This window comes from Branchiostoma belcheri, unplaced genomic scaffold (assembly GCF_001625305.1).
Source record: "Branchiostoma belcheri isolate BF01 breed outbred unplaced genomic scaffold, Haploidv18h27 scaffold11, whole genome shotgun sequence".
NCBI classification, from domain to species: Eukaryota; Metazoa; Chordata; class Leptocardii; order Amphioxiformes; family Branchiostomatidae; genus Branchiostoma; species Branchiostoma belcheri.
In genome coordinates this window covers 737,863-762,724 of record NW_017802491.1, presented here as the reverse complement: position 1 = coordinate 762,724, position 24,862 = coordinate 737,863, and the positions used below count along the sequence as shown (strand labels likewise).

The 24,862-nt window shown below is 42.2% G+C and overlaps 1 protein-coding gene across 1 annotated transcript in view; it reads left to right on the top strand.

Annotated features, from left to right (window-relative positions):
• The window catches only part of LOC109483301 (DNA-dependent protein kinase catalytic subunit-like), a 37,344-nt gene extending 13,495 nt beyond the window's left edge, over positions 1–23,849 (top strand). The window contains 60 exon segments of the mRNA XM_019786297.1: positions 145–280; positions 562–654; positions 962–1,026; positions 1,462–1,564; positions 1,936–2,063; positions 2,248–2,455; positions 2,687–2,865; positions 3,138–3,306; positions 3,480–3,545; positions 3,738–3,810; positions 4,074–4,174; positions 4,353–4,427; positions 4,703–4,837; positions 5,078–5,341; positions 5,623–5,774; positions 6,225–6,362; positions 6,732–6,843; positions 7,162–7,286; positions 7,465–7,614; positions 7,949–8,122; positions 8,408–8,503; positions 8,820–9,030; positions 9,187–9,379; positions 9,772–9,987; positions 10,341–10,456; positions 10,805–10,936; positions 11,326–11,505; positions 12,091–12,178; positions 12,422–12,545; positions 12,770–12,908; positions 13,080–13,157; positions 13,419–13,529; positions 13,789–13,914; positions 14,235–14,333; positions 14,522–14,630; positions 14,934–15,045; positions 15,258–15,400; positions 15,403–15,528; positions 15,531–15,580; positions 15,872–16,001; positions 16,406–16,516; positions 16,692–16,780; positions 17,014–17,185; positions 17,336–17,502; positions 17,726–17,848; positions 18,255–18,343; positions 18,511–18,601; positions 18,792–18,892; positions 19,251–19,449; positions 19,933–20,101; positions 20,385–20,452; positions 20,682–20,902; positions 21,286–21,387; positions 21,521–21,610; positions 22,032–22,103; positions 22,247–22,448; positions 22,675–22,863; positions 23,147–23,189; positions 23,312–23,405; positions 23,645–23,849. Coding sequence (XP_019641856.1) covers positions 145–280; positions 562–654; positions 962–1,026; positions 1,462–1,564; positions 1,936–2,063; positions 2,248–2,455; positions 2,687–2,865; positions 3,138–3,306; positions 3,480–3,545; positions 3,738–3,810; positions 4,074–4,174; positions 4,353–4,427; positions 4,703–4,837; positions 5,078–5,341; positions 5,623–5,774; positions 6,225–6,362; positions 6,732–6,843; positions 7,162–7,286; positions 7,465–7,614; positions 7,949–8,122; positions 8,408–8,503; positions 8,820–9,030; positions 9,187–9,379; positions 9,772–9,987; positions 10,341–10,456; positions 10,805–10,936; positions 11,326–11,505; positions 12,091–12,178; positions 12,422–12,545; positions 12,770–12,908; positions 13,080–13,157; positions 13,419–13,529; positions 13,789–13,914; positions 14,235–14,333; positions 14,522–14,630; positions 14,934–15,045; positions 15,258–15,400; positions 15,403–15,528; positions 15,531–15,580; positions 15,872–16,001; positions 16,406–16,516; positions 16,692–16,780; positions 17,014–17,185; positions 17,336–17,502; positions 17,726–17,848; positions 18,255–18,343; positions 18,511–18,601; positions 18,792–18,892; positions 19,251–19,449; positions 19,933–20,101; positions 20,385–20,452; positions 20,682–20,902; positions 21,286–21,387; positions 21,521–21,610; positions 22,032–22,103; positions 22,247–22,448; positions 22,675–22,863; positions 23,147–23,189; positions 23,312–23,405; positions 23,645–23,849 — 7,822 coding nt within the window.
• The last annotated feature ends 1,013 nt before the right edge of the window (positions 23,850–24,862 follow it).

Below are 24,862 nucleotides of genomic sequence, written 5' to 3'. Positions count from 1 at the left end.
GATTGGATGGCAAAGCTCTTTATTCACATAGACATCACAAGTGTTGCAAACAAACACATGTTTGTGATCACTTAAATGTATACAAGTGGCTGTGAATAAAGATCTTTGCCATTCTACATTGTGTACTCTGAAACTGATAACCAGGGAAGGGGCAGCCCTGTGCGACTCCTTACTGCAATCCTGGCCTAAGCTCGCCCCCTGGTGGGAGGAAGGTGCACTGCAGGATAGCAAGTCCACAGCCTTGACCCTGCTGAGGAAGATTCTCATCATTGACTCCCAGGTCAGTAAAAATATTCAAAACTGTTTTTTTAATTACTGCATGCAGTTAAAAAAATACACACCTCTGAGTAAGTATCTGCACAAAATCTCTGCCCCTCTCAAGTGCCCATCCTCCATTACATAACTTGAGGCATTTCTTTTTCTTTGATTTTGCAATCTGAAAACAGTTTTAAGAAGTATCCTACTGCAATCAGCCTATTTTCACATTTTGTAACAGTTTCATGCAGTTCACGTAACTTTCCACAGTGGAAGTGTCTAGTGACTGTTCCATTCTATTTCCAGGTGTCCCGTGACCCCGCACACCCTGCCTTCCAACCTGTCTTCACCATGTACCTCGACATGCTGACAGACTCAAGGTCAACACTGCCCTTCAAGGTCAGCCAGTCATGTGTACATGTACAGTACATTCAACATGTACTAGATGGTCTTCAAGTTCATGCTATAAAACAAGACTAGTGACTGTACACAAGAAAATTCAAGCTTTTAATTAGTTTGTTTCATTTTGTGGAAAATGAATAACAGGAAATAAAGAATGAGAGTAACTAAGTCAGACTTTGATTTAACCTATTATGTTCTTTCAATGTGAGTGTGTTTGAGACATACATAATTGTCACAACCACGTCAGAGTTAACACACAAGTATATTCAGAGGAATCAAGTGCAAATTTCCCTGTTCTCCACAGAGCCAGGTTCTGGACCTGCTGCCATTCTTCACTGTCCTGCCCCAGACTCAGCTGGCTGAACTCAAGTAAGTACAAACATTACTGTCCTGGCTGCCACATATAGTTTTTTTTACACACCAGTACAGGGAAGTCTAAAAGGGCTACAGTTTCTGAGCTTAAGCAGCTTGTGTAGAATGTAGAATTATCGTTTTTATCATATTAGGTAGGGTGCATTTTCTTTACATGTATATTCCATATAATGTTATTCTCTGGTTTGTCTTACAGTTTTGTGCAATGTACATGTATGTTGATAAATAAAGGCTGCTGTGGAAGAATGGCAGCTGCTACAATATGGATTGTCATACTAATTGTGGATCTGAGAAAAATATCAAACTCAAAGACTGAAAGTCACTGTAGTCCTAATTTGTTGATACCATAGCAGGGCCTTTCGGCTTTCCCCCTTTACTGAACCCAGATGGGCTTCTCTACTACCTGTAAGTCTTGCTGTTTCCCTGCTCCAGGGCCAGACTGGACAGGATGGTAGCTGACAATTTCCCCCTCAAGTCTGCAGAGTTCCCAGCTGGCAGCTCCAAGTACAATGACTACGTTGGTGCTGTTACCAAGGTAATAAGATGAAAACATCCTTTCTCTTGATGAAAAGGCTAACTATACAGTAACTGCTTTTTCAAAGTACAATATGATTGGATGCTACAGAGCTGCAGTCCAGCAGTTGCATGATTTCCAAATACAACATACATTGTAATTTGATAAGAAACTGCTTTTGTGTCTCAAAATATGGCTTTACATATAAATGTATGACTTAGTCTATAACTATAGAGTTTTGATGCTGCATCTGTTTACCACAGAATGAGTTTTCCCATGTGTTGCCTCCAAGCTATTGAGTGATCTAGAGCTGTCCACTGCTAGAGCTGCTCATCAGTGTGCAACTGCTTGTTTCCCACTAAGGATAAGTTTCCCCATGTGTTACCTCCCAGCTGCTGAGTGCTCTGGAGCTGTCCAGCAGTTTGATGCTGCTGGAGCTGCTCATCAGTGTCATGTGTCGCGAGGCCAAGCACGTTATGGAGGACGACATACAGACTTCACTGTCACGGTTCATCAAGGGGTAAGGAGGGTTGGAGAAATGAAGCAAAAGGCACTTAGTTTTATTCTATTTATCTGTAGTATTTATCACCAACATCCCAGTCTTGTATTCTCATCCTCAAATTTTACTTTCAAACTAAGTTTGCTAAGAGGTAGCAAACCAGATGCAGTTGCTGGCAAAAATGACCCGATACTTGCCATTCCAGCATGGGAGCAGACAGACAGAAGCCAGCCCTGGATATCCCATATGGAATATTCCGCAGGGAAGGCAGTTTTCCCAACGAGATCCGGAGGTCCGCGCTGGAGCGTGTGTGCCTGCCCATGTTGCGGCTGGTCCACCCGGCTGCACTCACCGAGTTCTTCACCGACCACATCAGAGAGATCATGGACATCATCGGGGCTCCCCAGACTAAGGTTTTCTACTGTTTTGAGCTTTGGTTTGCATTTCAACAATTTGAAACAATCTGATTTAAGATACCAGAACTGTACATTTACATGTATGTACCCATACAAACTGCAAAAGACATAGGATGTACACATACTGTCAAGTGTATCAAAGCTGTACAATTTAGTCCTCTGGCTGCAAACAGGCTTTTGTTCCCATTGTCTACATGTACTGAAGTGACATGTTACCATTTGGTCCAGGCTGGTGAGGCTTCCCTTCGCACCCAGCTGACCAACAAGCTGTGCTGCTTCCAGCTGCTGGAGACCATGTACTCTCGCCTTCCCAAGGAGGAGGTCAACACGCCCCCCTCCCGCATTGTGCGTGCCTACAAGGGGGAGGAGGTCAAGGCTGGGAACGAGATGACCACTGCCATCACTAAGTGAGAATTGGGAATCGTTCTCTGTTTAATTTAAGTTTTTTTCCCATCCTTCAGCCTTGTTTCTAAACTTGAGTGTCATCTGGGATCGTTTAGCCACTTATAACATGTATGCCCTGCCTGATATTCTAAGTTCATTTCTTTACAATTTTGAACTACCTGAGTGTGTGCTTATGCAACAGAGTGCTAGCCAAGAAAGTTGTTTCCAGTAATTTTTTTGAAATAGTTTTCTTTTTTAGTTTTTGACTGAATTGACATATTTTCCTTCTTTCCAGATTTGGACATGCTGCAAAGAGCGAGGATCTGCGAGGGGAAACGGGGCTCCTGGATCTGCGACGGGAGTTCCACTGCGCGGCATACAACGCTCTCATCGCCATCATCTCCTGTACACAGACAGACATGAAGTTCTACACCGCATTCCTCTTCCAGGAAAACACAGCAAAGGTACACTTAGTCAGGCACTTCCTGCACAATTTTACAAGTCTTAAAAGTAGAACCCAGTTTTACAGCAAATACTGCAAAGTTAAGGACATCCACTTTTAATTTTGTGTTATACAATTCAATTTGGGTTTCAGTAGTTTTTGAGTCTAAATAAGCCCATATTTGCCTCCCTCTAGGGCCAGTTCCTGCTGGACAATCTAGTGGACACTAACAAGCTCTACCAGTTTGATGCAGAGTTTTCGGTAAATGTTCCTTTTATTACTAATATTTATTGTACACCTTTGAATGGTACTACTTATAATGAACAAATGCTTATATGTGTGTTTATTTAACAGATTTCCATTAGTGAGTGTAATGTGGTAGCCAGTAACTAGAGAGAGCTGGCAGTACTTCCTGGTTACACCACTTTATATAACTCCTCTATCTCCTTCCAGGCTCCAGTCAGTAGGAAGAAACAGTTTGTGTCCATCAGACAGGAGCTCAGAGGACAAGACTCTCCAGAAGCAGGTAAGGACATGTTCTCAGTCAAAAACATTTATATACCTAACAAGATATATATCTAACAAGATAAGGAAGGTATCTGATTAAACTGATATGTGCAATATGGATAGTACAATGTATTTAGCACGATCTTGTGAGATTTTTCCATCTGTGTATAGCATAATTAACTGTCAGTGATTTATGTTTAGGGTGATATTTGTAGTAAAATGTTCTGTATGATCCAGGAGAACTGATCAATATTTAAAGCTGCCATATTGTTCTCTCCCAAGGTTCCTCCCGCTACATGCAGTCTTACCTGGCAGGAAGCAGTCTGAGTGAAGACATCAGCCAGTTTGACTTCACCAGCGGGACGCAGGTGAAACACTCGCAGGTGAGATAACACCTTTGAACAGGTATGTTGAATCCAGGTGAGTTAGATGTATCCAGGACCAATCAAGGATTCCTTCAAACATCTGATTGTGTGCTGACTTGTGATAATTGGCTTTCAACTTGTTGTACTAAGATCAAAAATAATTATACATGTAACTCTTTTACTATTTACTTTCCAGACTTTTTCCAGCACTCAAGAGAGATATTCCCAGGCCAGTCAGGGTTCCTCCAGGCTCCAGGCAAGACAACAGCAGATGGGACAGGCTAGTGTCCATTGGGTCAAATTTATAACATTGTCTAATTTCTTCATCAAAATAATTATATTCTGTAAATAATTAAGATTATTGTTTTTTATTTGCTTGTGGCTGTGTATATGTGGCTGTGTATATTTTTCTAGTGATTTTGCTGTGATATTTTGTATTCTTTCATTGGTCCTTCAGCTAAATCAGAATGTCAAATGGAATCTAACTTTGCTACTTGAATGTCCTAAGTTTGAGGATGTAACTGTTTTTGTTGATACACCCTATAGGATTCTTCTGTCAACATCCACGGTGACTTCCTGGAGATAGAAATGGATGAGTTGAACCAGCATGAGTGCATGTCCAGCATGTCTGCAGTCTTACAGCACATGGCCAGGAACAACATCACTCCTCAAGTACAGAAGGTAAGAGGGCAAGGCTGGTTAGAAACACCTTGAGAAAATTTACAGGTTATGTGATACAAACAAGGTGTAAACTGCACCAGTCCATTTCTTGGGTTCTTTTTTCGCTTTGACTCTTTGCTTCCTGGTTTTTACTACCTGTGAAATACCAAACAAAAAGTCCAAATTTTCCTCCCTAAAGGTAAATAGTTTTTCATTTTCTTTTTTTCTCTAACATCTTGACTTCTGGTCCATGCTGTAAAGGGTGCAGCCCCAAAAGACATGCCTCCATGGATGTCATGCCTGAACAAGAAGCTTGGGGGCTCTTCTACCCACAAGAACGTGAAGCTCTTCCTCGCCAAGCTGATCGTGAACAACGAGGAGGTTTTCCGTCCGTACGCGAGGTTCTGGCTGTCCCCGCTGATGGAGATGATAGTGCGAGGGGAGGCGAGTGGCGAGGGCATCAACTACTTCATCGTGGACCTTCTGGTGACCATGCTGTCCTGGGGTCCTGTAGCCATTCCTGAGGTATGGAGCTTCTGTAATAGCCTGGGACAAAATGTACTAAATTACAGGACACTAGTGACTGCAACATCACATGCACCAACCCGGACACTGACCCAAACAACTTAAAACGACTTATATCCATTGTGACGGTGTCTTATCTTGAAAGTTCATCTGTGTTGGTGGAAGTCATTATGAAAAAGATTAAACTGTGATTTCCAACACAACACAACAAAATTGGAATGTGTTGGAAATCACAGTAAGTTTCATCTTGTTAACAGTGACAGTGTCTTATTTCTCCTCAGGACTCGGCGATGGGCCGGGCCCTGACCAGCCGCCTGCTGCACTTCCTGATGGCCAACGCCTTCCACAAGACCCGGGCCGTCATGCGCAACAACCTGGAGCTCATCAAGACTGCTGTGGAGTGCTGGAAGACCAGGGTCGAGGTCCCCACCAAGTCAGTTTCATAGCGCCCTGTTGTTGTATATAAAGGCTGTCTATGGCAGTCTCCACTAAGTTGGTATGAGGAGACACCCAGGGTACACAATTTGTAGTTAGCTACAGCCATATGCCTGTGAAGCTGGTGTGTTACACTGAAAGGCTGTTATACTGGCTATACAGATACAGATGTGAAGTAGAAAATCAAAACTCTTTGAGAGTGTTGATAGCAAAGTAAGTACAAGCTGTACTCCTCTTAAATATATTTTGTATAATAAATTTCCTCATCATTGTAGATAATATACATACATGTATGTAATATACGTACATAATAATGTGAAACTTCACTACATTATCTAGAAATGAAAATTGAGGACTTCCATCTTGTCTTGCTGTAAGGGGTTAAGCTAAAGCTTAGCTTTCAGGTGTTAGAGTTCAGGCTCATGGTTTCTGTTCCTGTTGTTTCCAGGGTGATCCATGATCAGCTGTGCGGCTCGGATGCCTCCAGTAAGGCCAACTCCGTGGGGATCCAGCTGCTGGGTGTGGTGCTGGCCAATCAGCTGCCTCCTTTCAACCCCTCCACGTCCGGAAACATCGATAGGGAACAGTACGTAGAACGGACAAGATTCCTGTTTATTATTAATATTTCCAGGGCTATTTTAGAATATAGTGGTGGACAGTGGAAACAATATTCGACTACTTGAAGAGGTACAGAAGTGATAACAATGCTGCCTTGAAACGTATCACAACAAGCATTGTGAATGAGATGGTGATTTTTGCATTGTAATGTTGGAAGTGTTGTCCCTGTCCTTGGTGCTGATCTTCATGTTATGCTGCATGAATGTTGTGGTCAGAAAGTCGGTAGCAGAATTTTGCACATCATTGACAATGATTATTTTCTACCCGTTGGATACTTTGATTCTTTTGTTTATTTTTCAAGCTGGCCTTGTTTTCTTTATTGTGTTTATGTTTACAGGTTTTTCTCAGCTGTTGCCAAAAACCTGCAGCTAACCCGATACAAGGATGTCTATGCTGCTGCTGCTGAGGTTATTGGGATGATCATGAAGTACATGGCAGATGTGGAAAAGGTACAGGAGCACAACTTTCATCTCTCACCACCTCATCAGACTTGTGAACCTAAACAGACAGTCAAGCTTTCCTCTCAGACTCTGTTTTAATGTTAAACTTTGTTTTCTAGTTCAGCATCATTTTCTTTAAAACTAAAAACAACAAGTCGAACTTTTTTGTGTCATTTTCTATACAGTTGTTGTTATAAGGGCACAACATCTGGGTACATGTCTGGACATGTCTGGGTCCAACCCCGGGGATTGAACCTGGGTCCCCCTGCTTGACAGTCGGAATACTCTACCACTACACCACACAGACGACACTTTTTTTTTCTACAGGTAACTGAGGGAAGTTTCCACACCCAGGTGGAGCGATACCTGCTTCCCCTGCAGGTGAACCAACAGGACGTGTTTCTCACCTGTGTGCACAAGATACACCTGCACTTCCCACCTTTTGCAGACAGGTGAGCTGGTAGGATACCATATGCATGGTGGATGTTTGAATTCTTCGAGTAGAAAAGAAAGGAATTTCAAAGTATTTTAATTAGAGGGAAAGACTACATTTGTAAAAGATCCAATGCAGGATTGGCATGACCTAACCCCTGACCTCCAGAATTGACAGCCATGTTGTTTTTCTCCCAGGTTTGTGTCGAAGCTCCTCTTCATGCTGCCCAAGCTGCACGGAATTTTCCGCACCCACTGCCTGGAGGTCATCCGAGGTCGGGTCAATGTCATCGACAACCTCTTCCTGGAACTCAAAACCAGGAACTTCCTGGGAATGCTGACTCACAGGTGAGATACAAACAGAAACATTATCTGAATTATCTCTCATCCCTTCCTCGGCTCTCAAACTAAAGCAGTTATAATAACTTATTTAAAAAAACAAATTTAATTAATGCAGGTCCAAACGACCACTTTTAAGCATTGAGCTAAGTCCACTCAGAAACATAAAATTTGAATGCTCTCCAATATATACTCTTTTCAAAAAGTGTGGAGATTTTAACATTTAATATGTTTGATGCTGCAGTTTTCCCTGCATCCTTTAAATTCACTGCTGCAGCAACTGCAGATTGTTTTACGTTCTGCTGCAGAAGCTGCTGTGTTAAATGATGTTTTTTTGCTGCAGGGATGACGGGCTGCAGGCCATCGTGCTGCAGATTGTTTACGCCCTGCTGCAGAAGCTGAAGGTGGAGGAGCTGCTCTATCTGCTGCCGTCCGTAGCAGCCTTCGCCTCCCACCCTGCCCCAGAGTGCCGCAGGACCATGTATGACATCATGATGTGGATCTATGATAACTACAGGTCAGCCCTGGCATCAACAGTCACTCAGTTTGGCCCGATCTCAATCAGGCCAAATCAGGGACTAGGGACTTCTAGGGACTCAAGTCTTCATAGAGTGATTGTCAATTTTTCTGATTGTGGAATTTCATACATTGTTGCACATTGTACTTTCAAACGTGATCTAGATCGTGACGCAGTTGGATTCATCAAGGATTTCCTGACTGGAGGGATCCTTATCAACAGTTTGGGTACATCTTGAGTTTGTCGTAATTGACTGTTTGTTGTGTGGTGTGTTTACTCTCCCAGGGAAGAAGCGTCCCAACAGGAGTCAGCAGGGCGTGTTCTGGGGACAGCAAAGGACTGTCTGCTGCAGGGGCTGTCAGACGAGGAGTCTTACCTCAGGTCAGTCCTACATGTACATGTACATCTTAACCTCAGGCCTTTATCAAGAATAATGACCCATAATGAGTCATAAAGTCATAAAGATAAAAACCAACAATTCAACGAAGTTAACTCCTCTCCTCCATTGCTCATTTTGCAGAACTCCTGGATACAACAAGTCATAAGATAAGACATAAAACTATTTGAATCATTCTTTACTCCCTAGAAGCTCAAATCTGCCTGCATACCTCTTTTCACGGAGGTCATGAGGGAAGAGGTAAGGGTCAGACAAAATAGATAAAAAAGATAAAAGTTAACATCATTTTCATTGTTTCAGACTTCTTGTGCAGAACTTCTGGAGCCATGAGACCCGTCTGCCGACAGGGACCCTGGAGCGGCTGGTGGCCATGTTGGAGTGCATGCACTCCCCGCGCACTGAGCCGCAGTACCTCAGCTACTGCACCAACCTGCTGCTGGAGATGACATCACGCAGTCCCGACTTCTCACGGGAAATCTTCCAGCATCCACTGTCCGAGTGCAGGTTTCAGGTCAGTCACGTGTAGAAAGGGATCTTTCTTGGTTTTTGTTGTCATTCAGTGCCAATGATGAAAAGTAAGTCTTAGAGATTTAAAGTGTACCTCTGGCAACAGCAGTTGTGCCAAAGTTACATCTGATTTGCCCATGTTTGTTTGTTTTGTCTGCAGGATGTTCAGATCGACCATTCCTGGAAGCAGAGGCACGTTGCCATGACGCCTATGTTTGTGGAAACCCAGTCCAGCCATCCGGCCTCGTCTCAGTCCCAGGCCCAATCTCTGTCCCAGGGTGGGCAGGACACTCTGGGGGGTCAGCTGAGGGCAACACAAGATGTCCTACAGTTCACAGCCACACAGGCATCAGGTGAAGACTATTGAATGACTTCAGTCTGAAGCAATAATCATTTATAGCCCATGCCATTTCCCTGCCTATCTGCCATATAGACCAGGAGCTGGCCAAGTGTTCACCACTTTGTCAGGTTTCTCGATATACATTGTAGCATGGTTCATGGCCATAGACTCTACAGTACTTGAGTCTATGGCCAAAGAACTTTAAAGTAAGTCCTGTGTCTGATTCTTCCTGGGGGCCTGCGTGTGTGTGTATGGGATTGGGAAACTCCCAAAGCTATGCCTTACTGGAACACGTGAAGCCGATAGACCACGTGGTGGCTCTGTGCGTGTTCAGGGGTCAGAAGGGCAAATTGGTAGACATTGAACATATAGTACAATGACAGGGAAATCTACCTTTTTTATCAGCTGCTCCAAAGAATGCGTACAACTGGCTGACCCAGTCCAGTCTAGACACGTTTGCGGACTACTCCGTCCCGCTCGGAACAGAAACCCAGTCCTCGCTCCTCTTCACTACTGATGCCAGCAAGAAGGTGGCCAAGGCACGCCGGCTGAAACCGGTTGGACCCGGTTTTGGGTCTGATCGGCTGAGTGCAGGGAGGGACCAGACTGACGGAAGAGCAGGTGAGAAAGGATGAGTCTCAACTCACCTGATATAGGTGTTTGTTGATTGTGAAATTGATTACCGGTATTGCAAAGTTGATCATAATTTACGAAAGTCTAGATTTTAGTAGTGTTCTGTTTTGAAATTGACATTTAGCAAAAATTAAAATTCAGGGACTTTTGTAAGCTAGTTCTTCACAATCATACTATTTGACTGCAAATCTACCTCTTAGATAAAGAAATGTAAAAAAATGTATAATATCTTTCAAGTTGTTTTGATCGTATGATGTTTTGTATACTGTGTTAAATGTGTACCATGATGATCTTTTTAAGAGTTTTTAAAACCCATTAATGTGTACTTCGTGGTTTCTCAGCTGAGGACTCTCAGCAGTCGGAGATCATGAGACTGAAGAGGCGTTTCCTCAAGGACCAGGACGTAACTAAGGCTTACCACGCCCGGCGACAGATCAGGATGCAGAAGATGAGAGAGGTCAGTCAGAGATGCTGACCTGACAGTCAGAGATTCTGACCAATAGCAACAAAATATTGTTGCTCACTCAACTTGCTCTCTGTTGGAAAGGGTTTCAGTCCTTCATGAAGAAAGGACTATGAAAAAGGCCATGGTCTACTCCTCATTTCTTGAACACAAGTCAAAAAGAGCTAGCCTACCAGGGAATTTCCACAACACAATGGTCCTGTGTTACAGAGTACATGTACCTACTGTTTGTCTGTCATGACCAGTGAAAGATCAGCTCTTCAATAAGATGAACTGGTTTGAAATAATTTTCGCTTTTCAACATAAATTTATTTCTAATTAATGTTCCTTTTCTCCCCCCAGGAGAGAGTGAAGGAGCAGCGAGCCAAGCGGGGGAACCTGGTGACACTGTACCGACAGTACCGAGTGGGAGACCTGCCGGATATACAGATTAAATATTCCTACATCATAGCACCTCTTCAGGCCCTCGCACAGGTGACTATTTTTATAAAATAGTAATTAGATATATTACCTAACATTACAGAATGATTCGAAAAAGATTTGAACATTCCAACTCAAAAAGAGTACATTCACCAAAATTCTCCTCTGCTCTTCTTGTTGGATGATGATGTGGCCACTATCTAAAATTTGTCTTCACCTGATTTACATTTATCATCAATTCATAGTTTTTTTATAGACACCTGTTCAACTGCAAATTTTCTTAATCACTGACAAAAATTATTGGATACAATAAACATCTGACAGTTTTCAAAATCTAGCCCTGCAATTGCTTGAGTACTGTTAAACTGTTTCCTTGGGATGTAGCTACTGGCTCATGGAAATCACAAGTTTTTGTTCCATTCTTTTCTGAATCACTACTTCAGAGAGACAGCATGCTGGCCAGGCTCCTCTTCAGTTCCTTGTTCCGCGGCATCTTTGAGGAGATTGAGAATGTGAAGACGGAGCGCGAGGCAGAGGATCTGACAGAACAGATCAGCCGTTTCTTAAACACGGCGCTTAGCAACAGCGAGAAGTACTTTCCGCCCTTCATTTCCTCCCTACAGGTGAGTCCTTGTTCACTTTCGCATTGCTCTGTTTCTTCTTCTTCCTCTTCTTCCTCTCCTTCTTCTCCAAACAAATAACAAAGGTCAATGACCAGGACCAGATGTCTGTCACCATGGTAACTGGTGTTGGGTTACATAATGTTGCTAGTGCCATGCAGAACTTAGTACAAGAGGGGCTGCATGACGCCATAGTATACCCTCCTCCCTGGTATGAGTGTGTTTGTGTAAGAATAAACAAAGCAGTAGTTTATTAAGCTGGTCCATGTGAAGGTAAACATGCTTTTTAGAAATTTGTTGACTGGAATTCATTCCCTGGAAAGGTGACCTCACCCTCCAGTGTATTAAGGGCAGCTAGTGCCCACCAGTCCACACCAGATGGACATTGTATTGTTTCATGGAATTAATTTCCTGGATCTTGAGTCCAAATTTTGGGGATCGACACATAAACCTGCAATTTGCAAAAAAGACTTGATTGCAAGGATGAAAAAAAAATGAAAGGGAACTCTAAAGTGTGTCCACGTTACTGTATGTCCAGGTTTGAATGTAATTCTTCAGAACTTTTTCATCCATTGTACATTTCTTTAGGAGATTTGTTACCGCGAGCCTCGGAAGCTGAGCCCAGATGCGAGTGTGATCCAGCAGACTGGGGTGATCAGCCTGCAGCAGCCCATAGGTGAGAGATCTAAGATGATACAAGCAAAGCCTTACAGCACAGATGTTTCCATTAAGTGCCTTGGGGGACAAAGAGGTGCGGATGAGGGGTTTAAGACTAAGTAGACATCATTGCATCTTACTGTTCTCCTTATTTAGTAACACCTGTACTGCAAATATCATCCCTTCCTGAAAAATAAATAAATAATTTTACCTTTGGATAAATGCATATTTTAAGCCAGTCCGTTGTCCACCTGTCCTGCAGGTATTGTCCTCCTTGAGGAGCAGCTGGTCCAGAAGGCAGGTGTGGAGGAGCCGAGGTCCAAGCGAGCAAGAACATCCAGCTCACCTGTGTCAGCTGAGACTGCCACCTGGATAGAACTGGCCAGGTCAGCGATCAGGATGGATGGATGGATGGATGGATGGATGGATGGATGGATGGATGGATGGATGGATGGATGGATGGATGGATGGATGGATGGATGGATGGATGGATGGATGGATGGATGGATGGATGGATGGATGGATGGATGGATGGATGGATGGATGAAACTGCTTTCATTTGGTATGACCCATTGTACCATATTATAACCACTGTTGTTTGTATGGACAGGCTATACAAGTCCTTGGGAGACTTCGATGTCTTGCAAGGAATCTTCAGCAGGAAGGTGGGCACTCAGACGGTCACGTATGAGGCCCTCGAGGCAGAGGCAAGAGGAGACTTCAAGAAAGCTGTGGAGCTCTACAATCAGGTTGGGACACTTCGTATGGGGAACATGATTTTCTGAGCCTTAGGGTTTCTTGAGATAACAGAAAAGAGCTCCCTATAGATCTTTACGTAGTCAGTTCCATGGTTTGAAATGGTTCAGCAAATAATGATTAACAGCTATAAGAATTAATGTTGTTTCACTCACCTTGTTCAGGCCATGCAGGAGACAGAGTGGCCGGACCCTCAGCCCCTGGCGGTGGAGGAGGATCTCTGGGACGACTCCAGACTGCAGGTGAACTGATTTACACTCAGTGTTTATTTACCTTCGCCAAGAGGTTTTCTGTGCAATGCCATGTGCTTGTTTGTGTGAGAACAACATAGCATAACTCTAGAAGCTGTGATGGATCTTCATAAGCCTTCAAGTTGGTGTTCTTACATCCTATAGCAAAATTTATGTGGATTGGATGAAAACACACCTTCCTCAAAAGTTCTGCTTTACAAAAGAAGTGAGTGAAAATGCTTGATCTCTCCGCCTGTGCCCCTCCTCCCACAGTGTTACGACCACTTGACCCAGTGGAAGAACTTGTATGAAGTCTCGACTGTCAACATTGATGAGGATTCACCACCAAACCTGGACAAGATGTGGGATGACACCTACTTCCAGGTAGAAACTCCTGAAGACTTATCTTTGTTCCTTGCAACACCCAGGTGAAGTGAGAAAAGTTGTCTTAAGTTTTACAATTCGGACCACAGTGTCTAGCCAAGGAATGGATCCCATGACCTATCAAAACAAGAAATCAAAGATTTCACAACTTTTTAAAGTATTTAGAGTTGTTGTCACTTTCTATGGGAAAAGCCTGATAATTAGGTGTTTTTATGGGGACAGTCAGCTCAACAGTTACATTTTTGCCCCATCTCTATAGGAACACTACCTGCCCTTCACCATCAGGTCAAAGTTGAAGCTGCTGCTGGAGGGAGAAATGGACCAATCACTGCTCAACTTTGTGGACAGTGCCATGCAAAAACCTGACAGGAAGGCTTTACTAGAGGTAAACTAGCAGCTATGTACTACTTAAGTGTTTGGTTTCATTAGCTAGTTAGCAGAAAGAAAGAAAATTTTCAAGCCAAAGTCCAACTTCCCTGGAGCTCTTAAAAAGCTAAAGAACACACTGATCTTCTTTTTTCTGAATTGATAGTTTGACAGGTTGATAGGATGATACTGTTGATAGGATGATAGCTTGATAGGTTGATAGCTTGATAGGTCATCATGGCTATCATCCTATCAATCTATCATCCTATCATCTTGGCTGTCAACCTATCATCTATCATTACAAGTAACCATGAGTTGTAACACTACCATGTCTTGCAGTCCCGTTACTGTGAGGAGCTGGCCATGTTGTACTTGTACCAGGATGATTACGGCAGGGCCAAGTACTATGTGGGGAACTGCACAGATGCCTTCCTACAGGTCAGCTGCTAGTGGTCAAGTTGGGACAAATGAGTTTTGAGTGTGACCTGTATCTTGCTCTATTTTGACTGACCCTTTCCTCTTCCCTCATGACCTCAATGAAAAGTGGCTCGCATGCCAATTTGAGTATTTCATGAGGCTTAAACAACAAAAACATACCAAGTGCAATGATGTTGTGTGTTTTTCAGGAATGGTCTGGGATGGACCGTCTCATGACAAGCAGCCGAGCGGCAAAGCTGCAGTCTCTGCAGAAACTCACAGAGATGCAGGAGTTCCTGGAACTCATCTCTAATGACCGTACGTCATAATTGTTAAACATCTCTTGTCCATGCAATTTGCGCACAGAGGAATTATGAAGGACTTTCTCAAGAGAAATGTTGACATTGTGATTAAAATAAAATCTTGATGTTCTTTTTTTTCTGATTAGAATTTGTACAATTTTGTTATAAATTTTGAATTTGTGTATGATTTTGCTTTAGCCATAAACAGGTTAAGTGTTGTCATCTATAAGAGCCTAATGAAAATGGCCACTCAAACAAAATGGTAACAGCAGACAGGTTGCTGATGACAGAATAGACAGGATTTGTTTATTTCTCGCAGGAAACTTTGAGACACCGTGGCCGGTGACCCGGCTGCTGGAGAAGTGGTCCAGCCGTTACCCTGACAACAGGATGGACCCCATCTCTGTATGGGACGACATCATCGCCAACAGGTGGGATTTCAACCAATGACGTGGCTTGTGTGAAAAAGGAGATGACAGCACTACACTTCTGAGCACTACAATTCAGTGTCAATGTTTAATTTGGAAAAATTGACTAATTTGTAATATTTGTGACCTGTGGGAAGTTGTATTTTTTCATAACTGTTCCAAATCCATTCAGGACCTGGTCATATTTAATGAGTAATTTGACCGTTATTTTCCAGATGTCTGTATTTGGACAAATTGAATGACAAGTTTGAGCAGATGGCAGCCCGAGGAGTTTTGGACACAGAGGTGGGAGGGGAACCCTTCAGCCACAGGGCTCAGAGGGAGCAGTTCTTACTGAGACTGGTGCTGGCAGACAGCGCACGGGAACAGGTAACACTGAACATTTGAACTGGTCCCTTTTGAAACTGATTGTTGCAGAAGAAATTTTTAAGCTAAAGGTAGATGATTTTGACAGCTCTTGTACAGTGACTGATTTAACTTTTTTTCTCTTCAGGCTAACTTCCCTGTGGCTCTTAAACACCTGAAAAACACACTGAAGGTAAGTTCCTTAATTCCCAACACCTGTATGTAGACATACATGACACACACTTGGTTGACTGTATAATGTATAGAATGCCTTTTAGTTCTTGTATATAAGAGTGCTTGAAGTTATGTGTTACTGGCTGTAGATTTTAATTTGGACAATCTTACATGTAGGCATTGCCAAGAATTTTTGAAGCCTAAGTTGACCTGTGTTGGTAGAAAGCATTGTTGATGATAGTTCAACCAGAGAAACCTACAAAACTCTTCTTCATCTTGTTGTTGACCATATTGTTGTCTCGTTGTTCAGGATTTTACAGAAGATGACCCCCTGCGACTGAGGTGGACCCACTGCTATGCTCGGCTGCACCAGAAGAAAGCTTCCCTCCTGACTGGTGCTGACAAACTCAACAATGTCCTCACAACATTCGAGCAACTGGGTATGGAACTATTACAATCAACACATGGGAGATACTATCATCACAAATCAGGGCAATCAGAGATGGCAGACTTTACTCTCTTTCCTAAACTGCTTTGCAACCTTAATCCTAAATATTGCAGCAGTAGTATGGGTATGGCAATGCTGCCTTGTGTATTGAGAATCACTCAGACACACACTGAGACATACACACACAGACATATTCAAACAAATACACAAAACAGACGAGTCCAAAAATTTACTCAGAAGTAAAATAGCCAGTACCCTGTAATTGAATAAAAAATCTTTGACACATAAGCATCGGAATCAGTAGTCTTATAGAATAATCTTTAAGATAGAATATTCTTTGTTGCTTACAATTTTCCAAGTCCCTCTGATGTTTCACTGATCACCTGTTGCACACAGATAAGTTCAGCAGCTGCCGAGTGTTTGAGGAGGACCTGGCCGTTGCTAAGCAACACCACACCCTTACCAGCCTGTCCTATGAGATTGTGGCCCATGCACTTATTCAGGAAGGTGATACATTTAATAAGTCTTACATGAATTTATACATTTTGTATTCTTAGGGTTAAAAAAGTGAAATCTCTTCAGAATCAACCTTACTAAAGAAGTAAAATCAATGTGAAAATTTCAGAGATATTCATTGTCTTAAAAACTCACACCGAACCAAAATTTAATGATTTTACTCCAGGTGGAGCCATTTTGACCGGCCTGAAAGACACAAGGCATGCGCAGCTGCTGACAGCTGCAGGTGTGTCACCTGACACATCGGTGGATCAGGTGAGACCCAAGTCTTGTAGAAAGTTTGATATGTACTAGTCATTTTAAGTTATCCTAAAAGATAGTAAGACTTGGCGTAGTTGCTGAACTAACTAGTTTTGTGTACTAGTATGCTAGATTCATACATGTATATCACCTGAAACTGGCAACTTCAGAAAAGTAGATTCATAATAGGTCAGCTTCAGCACTCTAATATGTCAGTAAAGCTCTGATGACTATTTATATTTCTGTAGACGATCTCCAGCCTGCTGCAGAAAGGCCATGCATGTCTGCAGAAGGCTGTGAAGCTGGCCAGTGATGAGGAGAAGGCACGCCAGGACACCAGTCTGGACAAGTCAGGCATCGTGGACGCCTTCATGGCTATGGTCGGATTCTGTGACAAGATCTTAAGACACCAAGAAGATGGTAAAATCTTTTAATTTCCTCAATGTGAATAATATCAGAAATAGTCATTTTTCCCTACCAAAACAGATATAGGTGAACCTGGTGCAAAATTCTGAAAACATTATTCTCAAGAATTCTGCAGCTAACTGTGCACTGTCTTCTGTTTTACAGATGAGGAGGGTACAGAACTCAGCTCTATCCCAGGCCTGGCTGCTGCGGTGGTTTCTAACCTGCTGCAGGCCCTGCGCCATGACTCCCCCGAGGCCAGACAACGCTTCCCCAGGCTGCTGCAGCTGGTGGAGATCTACCCTGACACCATGGACCTCTTCATAGAGAAGGTCAGGAACTGATCTTGTTTCAACCGTTGAATCAGTCTTCACATTGTCTACATCATCCTGTAGGCCACTATCCATTGATGTCATGAGAGAGATAAAAGATACTAAGTAAAATGATTGTTAAGGGGAATATATATGTCTTCACAGCATGTGTTCAGTGCAGGATTACTCAAGAGAGAGAAATATGGGTTACTGTCTTGTTTTGGGGTGGATGTATCATTCCCAGGTATCCCATGTGCCCAGCTGGCTCTGCATTTCCTGGCTGGGTCAGATGGTGGCGCTGCTAGACAAGCCTGAGGCTGTGGCTGTTCACGGCATCCTGACCAGGATAGCACAGGAATACCCACAGGTCAGAAAGTTTAAAAAACAAACAAACAAACAAACAGAGAGAAAATAAAGAAAAAACTGAAAAAGGAAAATTTTCAGTATAGTACTACTAGTATTAATATTCAATTTATAAACTATACTCCTCATATTTATATTGTAAGTTCTCCTTTTGACAAGTACCATATGGGTGTGCTGTTCTGTCACCTTTTTCAGATTTGATGGGTTACAAATGTGCAGAATTAATACTGATACTACACAATGTAATTGATTGTTTTCATCATGAAGGAAGCTTATTACAGCTCATCATGTTTCCTCAATCATTTTCCTCATGATTGTGTATATTTGCTTGAAGGAACAAAATATTTGTTGTTGTGCATTTTTTCTAAGTAAATCAGACTATGGAAGTTGTTTTGTTTGCCCCCCTGCAGGCCCTGGTGTACCCACTGAAGATCAGTAGTGAGAATTTTGAGTTTGAGGATTCGGTGACCGGCAGGAGGAACCAGGAGGCTGTTACCAGGTGAGACAGCATCTCTTTTCAACTTGTCAGGAAAGTAGAAATAGAACCTTATTCATTCAAGTTCTACTTGATTCTTACATTATAGCTGCATTTAATTTTATAATATATACACAACCCTGAAGTAAGGTGGAAACCTTTTACTTACCTCGGCTATCTTTTTGATGCAGCTTGAAGAAAACTTTGTCAGTGATCTACTCCCTGGTGGACAAACTAATTGGAGGTCTGGAACAACTCAGCCACCCTGACCAGCTCTTTAAGGTACTCAAACTGGTGTTGTTTTTTCTTTAAAGTACTTAAAGTCTATGATCTATAATATTATAGTGCTCATAGCTCACAGGATTAGAATGCTAATAGTAAATGATTTTTGTTTTCTGTGTGACTGTGTTTAGATTCTTACAACAATGCATGAGGAGTTTTCATTGCTGACCTGTGATTGTGTGTTTTCCAGGACTGGGGTGACGATGCCGACCTGAAGCGACTGCTGAAGGTCGACCCAAAGAAGAGAACTAAGGAGGACAAGGTCACCATCAAGAGGCTGTATGATGAGATGTGAGTGATCCTTAAGAAAAACTTACAGTCTGTCTGTCAAACTACACCTTGAGGAAGTTCAACACTTCTAAACAATGATTTACAAACTCAGTCTGAAGAAATGGTTTACAACTCAATGATAGATAACCTGAATAACAAAATTGTGTGTCATCTTTTAATATAATGACAATCTAAATTCATTTGCTTGATTACACATTATTTATTTTATTAATAAAGAGAACCAAAATTTTAATTGATGTGGCCCTGATTTTTTTAACCTTTATCAGACTGAAATAGCCATTATTGGCTACAACTTCTCTATTGACCACCGGGTTAGTCAGCAGGGATATGGTTCAAATTCTCAGTTGTCTCTCTCCAGGTATGACAGCCTGCTAGACTTCAGGTCAGCCAGTCAGGATTCGTCCATGTCATCCCTGTTTGGTTCCCAGTCCTCCGACCTGGAGTCTCAGTCTGTCGGATTCGGGCCCTTCCGGCGACGGTTCGCCCAGCAGTTCGCCAAGGAGTGTGAGAAGATGTTCGGCAAGGATGGAAGTCGGATTTTAGATATGAAGGAAAAGGTGGAGGATTTAATATTTACATAAACACTAAGTAAAATATTGCAACTGGATGATTCTTTGAAGGGAGGCAAAATTTGGATCCAAATTATGCCTCTTATTACAATTTGTCTTCTCATATAATCACAGTCACTGGCGCATGGTAGTAGATGCTATGATATGATAGTATCTGAAAATGAAATGTCTGACTCAGACTTTAGAAAATTTTATTGAACCTCTCAAATTTCATAAACTTGAAGGATAATGCAAGTATCTTGTTACAATCAGGTAGAGCTAATAATGGATTTCAGTATTCTGGTCTAATAACAAAGCAATATTTTTTTGCATGTACCTACATGTAGTACCTATTTGGTAAAACATGTTTTTAAAATTTGTGAACATGTACTAGGATAATCCTGCTGACTAGCTTGAAGATGTTACTGTCAATTTTGCTACACAGATATTTGGAAGTGTAACATTATTTGTTTTGAACATTAACCCACTCAGGAATTCATGAAGCTGAAGAGTGGCCTGCAGAACATGATGGGGGATTTTTACCGGAAAGCGTTCCCTCGAGAGAAGGCCAACTGTTACGCGCCCGGCCTGCTGAAGGACTACTGTCCCTGGCTCAGTGACTTCAACCCTCTGGACTATGACAGGGAACTGGAGATCCCAGGTGTGATTGTCGACTGAACATTACTGCAAGCCTTGTTTGAACCCCCAAATACTACATGACACCCAAGATATTTTGAGGAAAGTATTAAGAAACAGTGACAACTACATCTTTCATTAGTGACTTACATGACTGTACAATGTACAGTGGATGCTACTGTATTTGAGATGTCTAACTCTTCATGTATCCAGCTGCTTGATTGTATTACTAAATAGGGCTTATTATTGCCTAAGTTTATGGCATTCAGTATAATTGTCTTCTTGACAATTCCTTTTTTTTCCTTCAGGCCAGTACACTGGGAAGGTGAAGCCCCTAATGCAGTATCATGCTAAGATAGCAGGCTTTGACCAAAGGGTAAGAGGTTTTTCTGATTGTTGTCAGACATTCTTTCCTTTTTTTTCATTTTTAATAGTAGGTCCTGTATTTATGAGAAATGAACTTTTCTCACTGGTTGCTTACTAGGCGTTATTTATAAGCCTTCTTCTAGGAAACATTGAATAAATGCACTTAAAGTTTGTGCATCAAATAAAACTGAACACAGTGTTTTAATGAAGTTTCTACTGTTTTTCCCCTTTCCCTGCAGGTGAAAGTCATGAGCTCCTTAAGGAAGCCAAAGAGAGTCACCATCCGTGGGGACGACGAGAGGGACCATCCATTTCTGGTGAAGGGAGGGGAGGACCTGCGGCAGGACCAGCGCATCCAGCAGCTCTTCGACATCATGAACGACATCCTGACCCTTGACCCCGCCTGCAGTCAGCGCCAGCTGCGAATCAGGACCTACGGGGTCATCCCCATGACCTCAAGGTAAGGTCATCCAATGACCTCCATGCAATGTCATTCCATGACCTTCATGTAAGGTCATCTGCATGAACTCCAGGTAAGGTCATTCCATGTCTATTGACCCACAGGTAAAGTCATCCACATGACCTGCAGGTAAGGTCATTCCATGAACTCGAGGTAAGGTCATCTCATGGTCTTTAGATAGGGTCATCTCACGACCTCCAGGTAAGGTTATCCACATGACCTGCAGGTAAGGTCATCCACATGACCTCCAGGTTAGGTCATCATTTTTAATGTTTGACAAATGAATGTGATGTGTACTGACTCTTAACTCAGAGTCTTGACAAAAACTTGTAACTAATTAACACAGACTTACATGTAATGTATCTCTTAATGTCCCCCTGTAGGGTGGGGCTGATAGAGTGGATGCAGAACACCACCCCCCTGGCTGGTTTCCTGGAGAACGCCATGACAACCAGGGAACAGGAGGCCTTCCTGCACCAGAGGCTGTAAGTTGTAACAGTATTTTAGTCTGTAATCTCAGTTTATGGTCATTGGCTTAGCCTGTGGACGATTGATTGATTGCTTAGCAACAATTCTGAATCAGTTAACCAGTCTTGAATCTGTTGTTATCTTTTTTAGGCCTCTAATTGACTTTGATGCCTACGTCCATCGGCTCGGTGGAACAGTAAAGAACGACCCATGGGGCAAGGTTTATGGATCTCTGTACCAGTAAGGGACATTTCTTTAGTTAGTAATTTTGATACACAGATTCCTTATTCTTCTGTCTGACCTTTTATAATAAAAGCTAGCTTTTGGATTGTAACAAAAATTTAAATAGTATATTTCCCCATTCATAAAACAAGGAAGCAGTACTGCAAACTCCCTTGCACATTCCACCTCTAGAGTCACATGTCTGTGTGGTCAAGTTTTAAAGCAGTTGTTGAAGATCCGCTCAAAAAGTGTTTTTGAGGATAACTCATTTGTTCCATAACATATTTGGAACAAATAACAAATACAAAAATCATGTTATCAAGTTTATATGAAAAGATCCAGGAAGTATTGAAAGTTTGAAACAACAATTTTAAAAAACAGTCAATGAAATTTTTTTGCCATGACTGTGTTCTGATGACCTTTTAATTGCCTTTTCCAGGAAAGCAAGCAGAACAGATGTGACCTTGGCCTTCCGTCAGGTGCAGAGCAAGGTCACCTGGGACATTATGAGGTGGGTGGAAAATGTTCAATGTTATTAACAAACTGCTGGATTTTTATTCAATTTTTTGCTTCATTTTAACCTTGGAATATCCTAAAGCAAACAAAATGAATTCTTGGGTTACTGTAACAGACTATTGCTTTTTCCCTCAACAGGCGAGGTTATCTGCAGATGAGTTCATGTCCTGAGGCGTTCCTAACTCTCCGCTCTCACTTCACCACGACTCACGCCACCCTCTGCATCGCACAATATGTCCTTGGCATCGGAGACCGCCATCTTGGAAACTTCATGATTGACCTTGAGAGTGGAGGCATGGTGGGGATTGATTTTGGACATGCCTTTGGCTCAGCCACACAGGTGAGGTCTCTGCCAATCCGCAGCTGTTATTGTTAATGTTCTCAAAGCTGATAAAATGTTTGTTGTTGTTAACTTGTTGTTCCCAGCACCTCTCAGTCCCCCATGCCAACTGACGCCCTTCCACCTGACCCACAGTTGTTATATATAATAATTGTTTACAGCACCTGCCAGTCCCAGAGCTGAGGCCCTTCCACCTGACACATAGTTGTTGTTTACTTGTTTACAGCACCTGCCAGTCCCTGAGCTGATGCCGTTCCGCCTGACCAGACAGATGCTGAACCTCCTGCTGCCCCTGAAGGAGAGCGGCCTGCTGCAAAGCACCATGGTCCACGTGCTGCGGGCTCTGCGCTCCAGCCCCAACGTCCTTATCAACACCATGGACGTCTTCATCAAGGAGCCACATCTGGACTGGAAGGTAACCTGTTTACTTTGCGCTTATCCATGGAATAAGATTAATTAAAAGGTACCAGACATTTTAACTTTTTCTTATATTCACAGCGTAACCTCTCCCCTTTACCTCCATAGATTTGTCCACGAGATGCTCTTTTTCCTTAACTCTGGCTTGGAATTCTTCACTGAAAAGTTGCCTGAATTCAATATTAGTAAAATGCATTCTCTGATGGCAAGACCTGCAACTGATGGGTAAGTAGTACATGGTTTTTCCTCTCATTTAATCATGTTCTATTTTTATCTTTCAGAACTTTGCAGCAAAGCAGATGGACAAGGGGATGGTAGGGGAAGGTGGGTAAAGTTCTCTTTAGCTCAAATTTAACAACAAAATTTTGCTGAGCATGCAGATACTAAAGTTTGTGACAAAATGCAAATCAGTTTTCAGTAAACTCATTCAAATATATGACCTTCAGATGATGACCTTGATGACATCAGCTGGTACCCGAGGGAGAAGATCAAGTTCGCAGCGAAGAAGCTGCAGGGGGTCAACCCAACACACATCACCAAGTGAGTGGATAGAATCAAATAACAAGAGTCCAAAACAACAACAAAACACTTCTAGATTGGAGTTTTCTTTACAGTAACCACTGTAACGGTAATGAATCCAACTTTCTTCACAAATTTCTGCATTTTAGATGTTGCATGCACTTTTCGCACAATAGTGAACACACAGCAATTAATCAAACTTGTATCTAGGCAGGAAGAATTCAGATATTATGACACATATTTGCCTCCTACTCCCACAGGGCAGAACTCCAGCTCGGCCACAAGAATCTTCCCTGGTTCAAGTCCTTCTGCCTGGTTGCCATGGGTGACGGAGGGAAGGATGTGCGCGCCCAGAAGCCTGCGGAGGGGCTAAGCGTGGAGGACCAGGTGGCCTGCCTGATCGACCAGGCTACAGACCCCAACATCCTGGGCCGCACCTGGCAAGGCTGGCAGTCCTTCATGTGAAACGAACGTTTTAGGCTGGCCTTAACAAATTGATGAACAGCTTTATGCATGTTAAGCTATGCATTAGGATTGTTTCAGTAGAGCTGGGTAGGCATGTAATGTTATACAACATATTTCAAATTGCACCATCACTACAGACAGATACTTCAAGGTGCAAATTGGTCTTTTAGGTGTGGCTTCAATCCATGTTCTGAGCTTGTGAAGACTTTGAACAGGTTAAGGTAAGATCATAGCAAATGTATGAAAATGGTGTAAACATTCTGTCTCATTAAGAAATATCATTCCAACCTTTAGATGTTGGCAGTTAGTGAACTCTGCAGCTTGTAAGATAGTTCCAAGTACAAGATAAAGCAGTGACACTTTGATATGAGGAAAAGAAAAAAAGATGGGAAAGCATCTCATATGTTTAATACTACTAGTAGTGGCAGATTTTACAGTATAATGCATAAAATTTGTATTCATCTCAGAAAAAAGTAGTACTACGTACTTTAGAATCTATACTGCAGCATATTTCTTACATAAAGTTTGTAATACAACTTACCGATACACTTGTTTTCATTTTGATACAAATCAATTGGTAAAGCATGCCCAGGGTGACACTCACAAGACACGGTATACATTGTAACAAGTTGAACTTGCTCAAAGATAAATGTAATTTCACAATACATGGTTTTGAGTTCCTTTAAAAGGAACACATGCAACAATAACTTGACATACTATGGTTGAAATCATTGATGGTTCAACAGCTCTTCTCATTCACAGTTCCCACTCTATATCCATCTATTAGGCCACACCAATTTAATTTGTTGGTTCTCGGATTTTTTCAGAAAAAATATGAAGTGACAGGGCGAAAAAAAATAAAAATAAAAACAGGTCTAGGCATCCTATTATAGGCTTAAATGCTACAAAATGAGCCATGAAGTCAACACAAAAAGGCTGGGTTAAAATTTAAACATTAAATTTTGAACTTTTAATCAAACCACTGCAATGATAGATGGGAAAACTGTAACAAC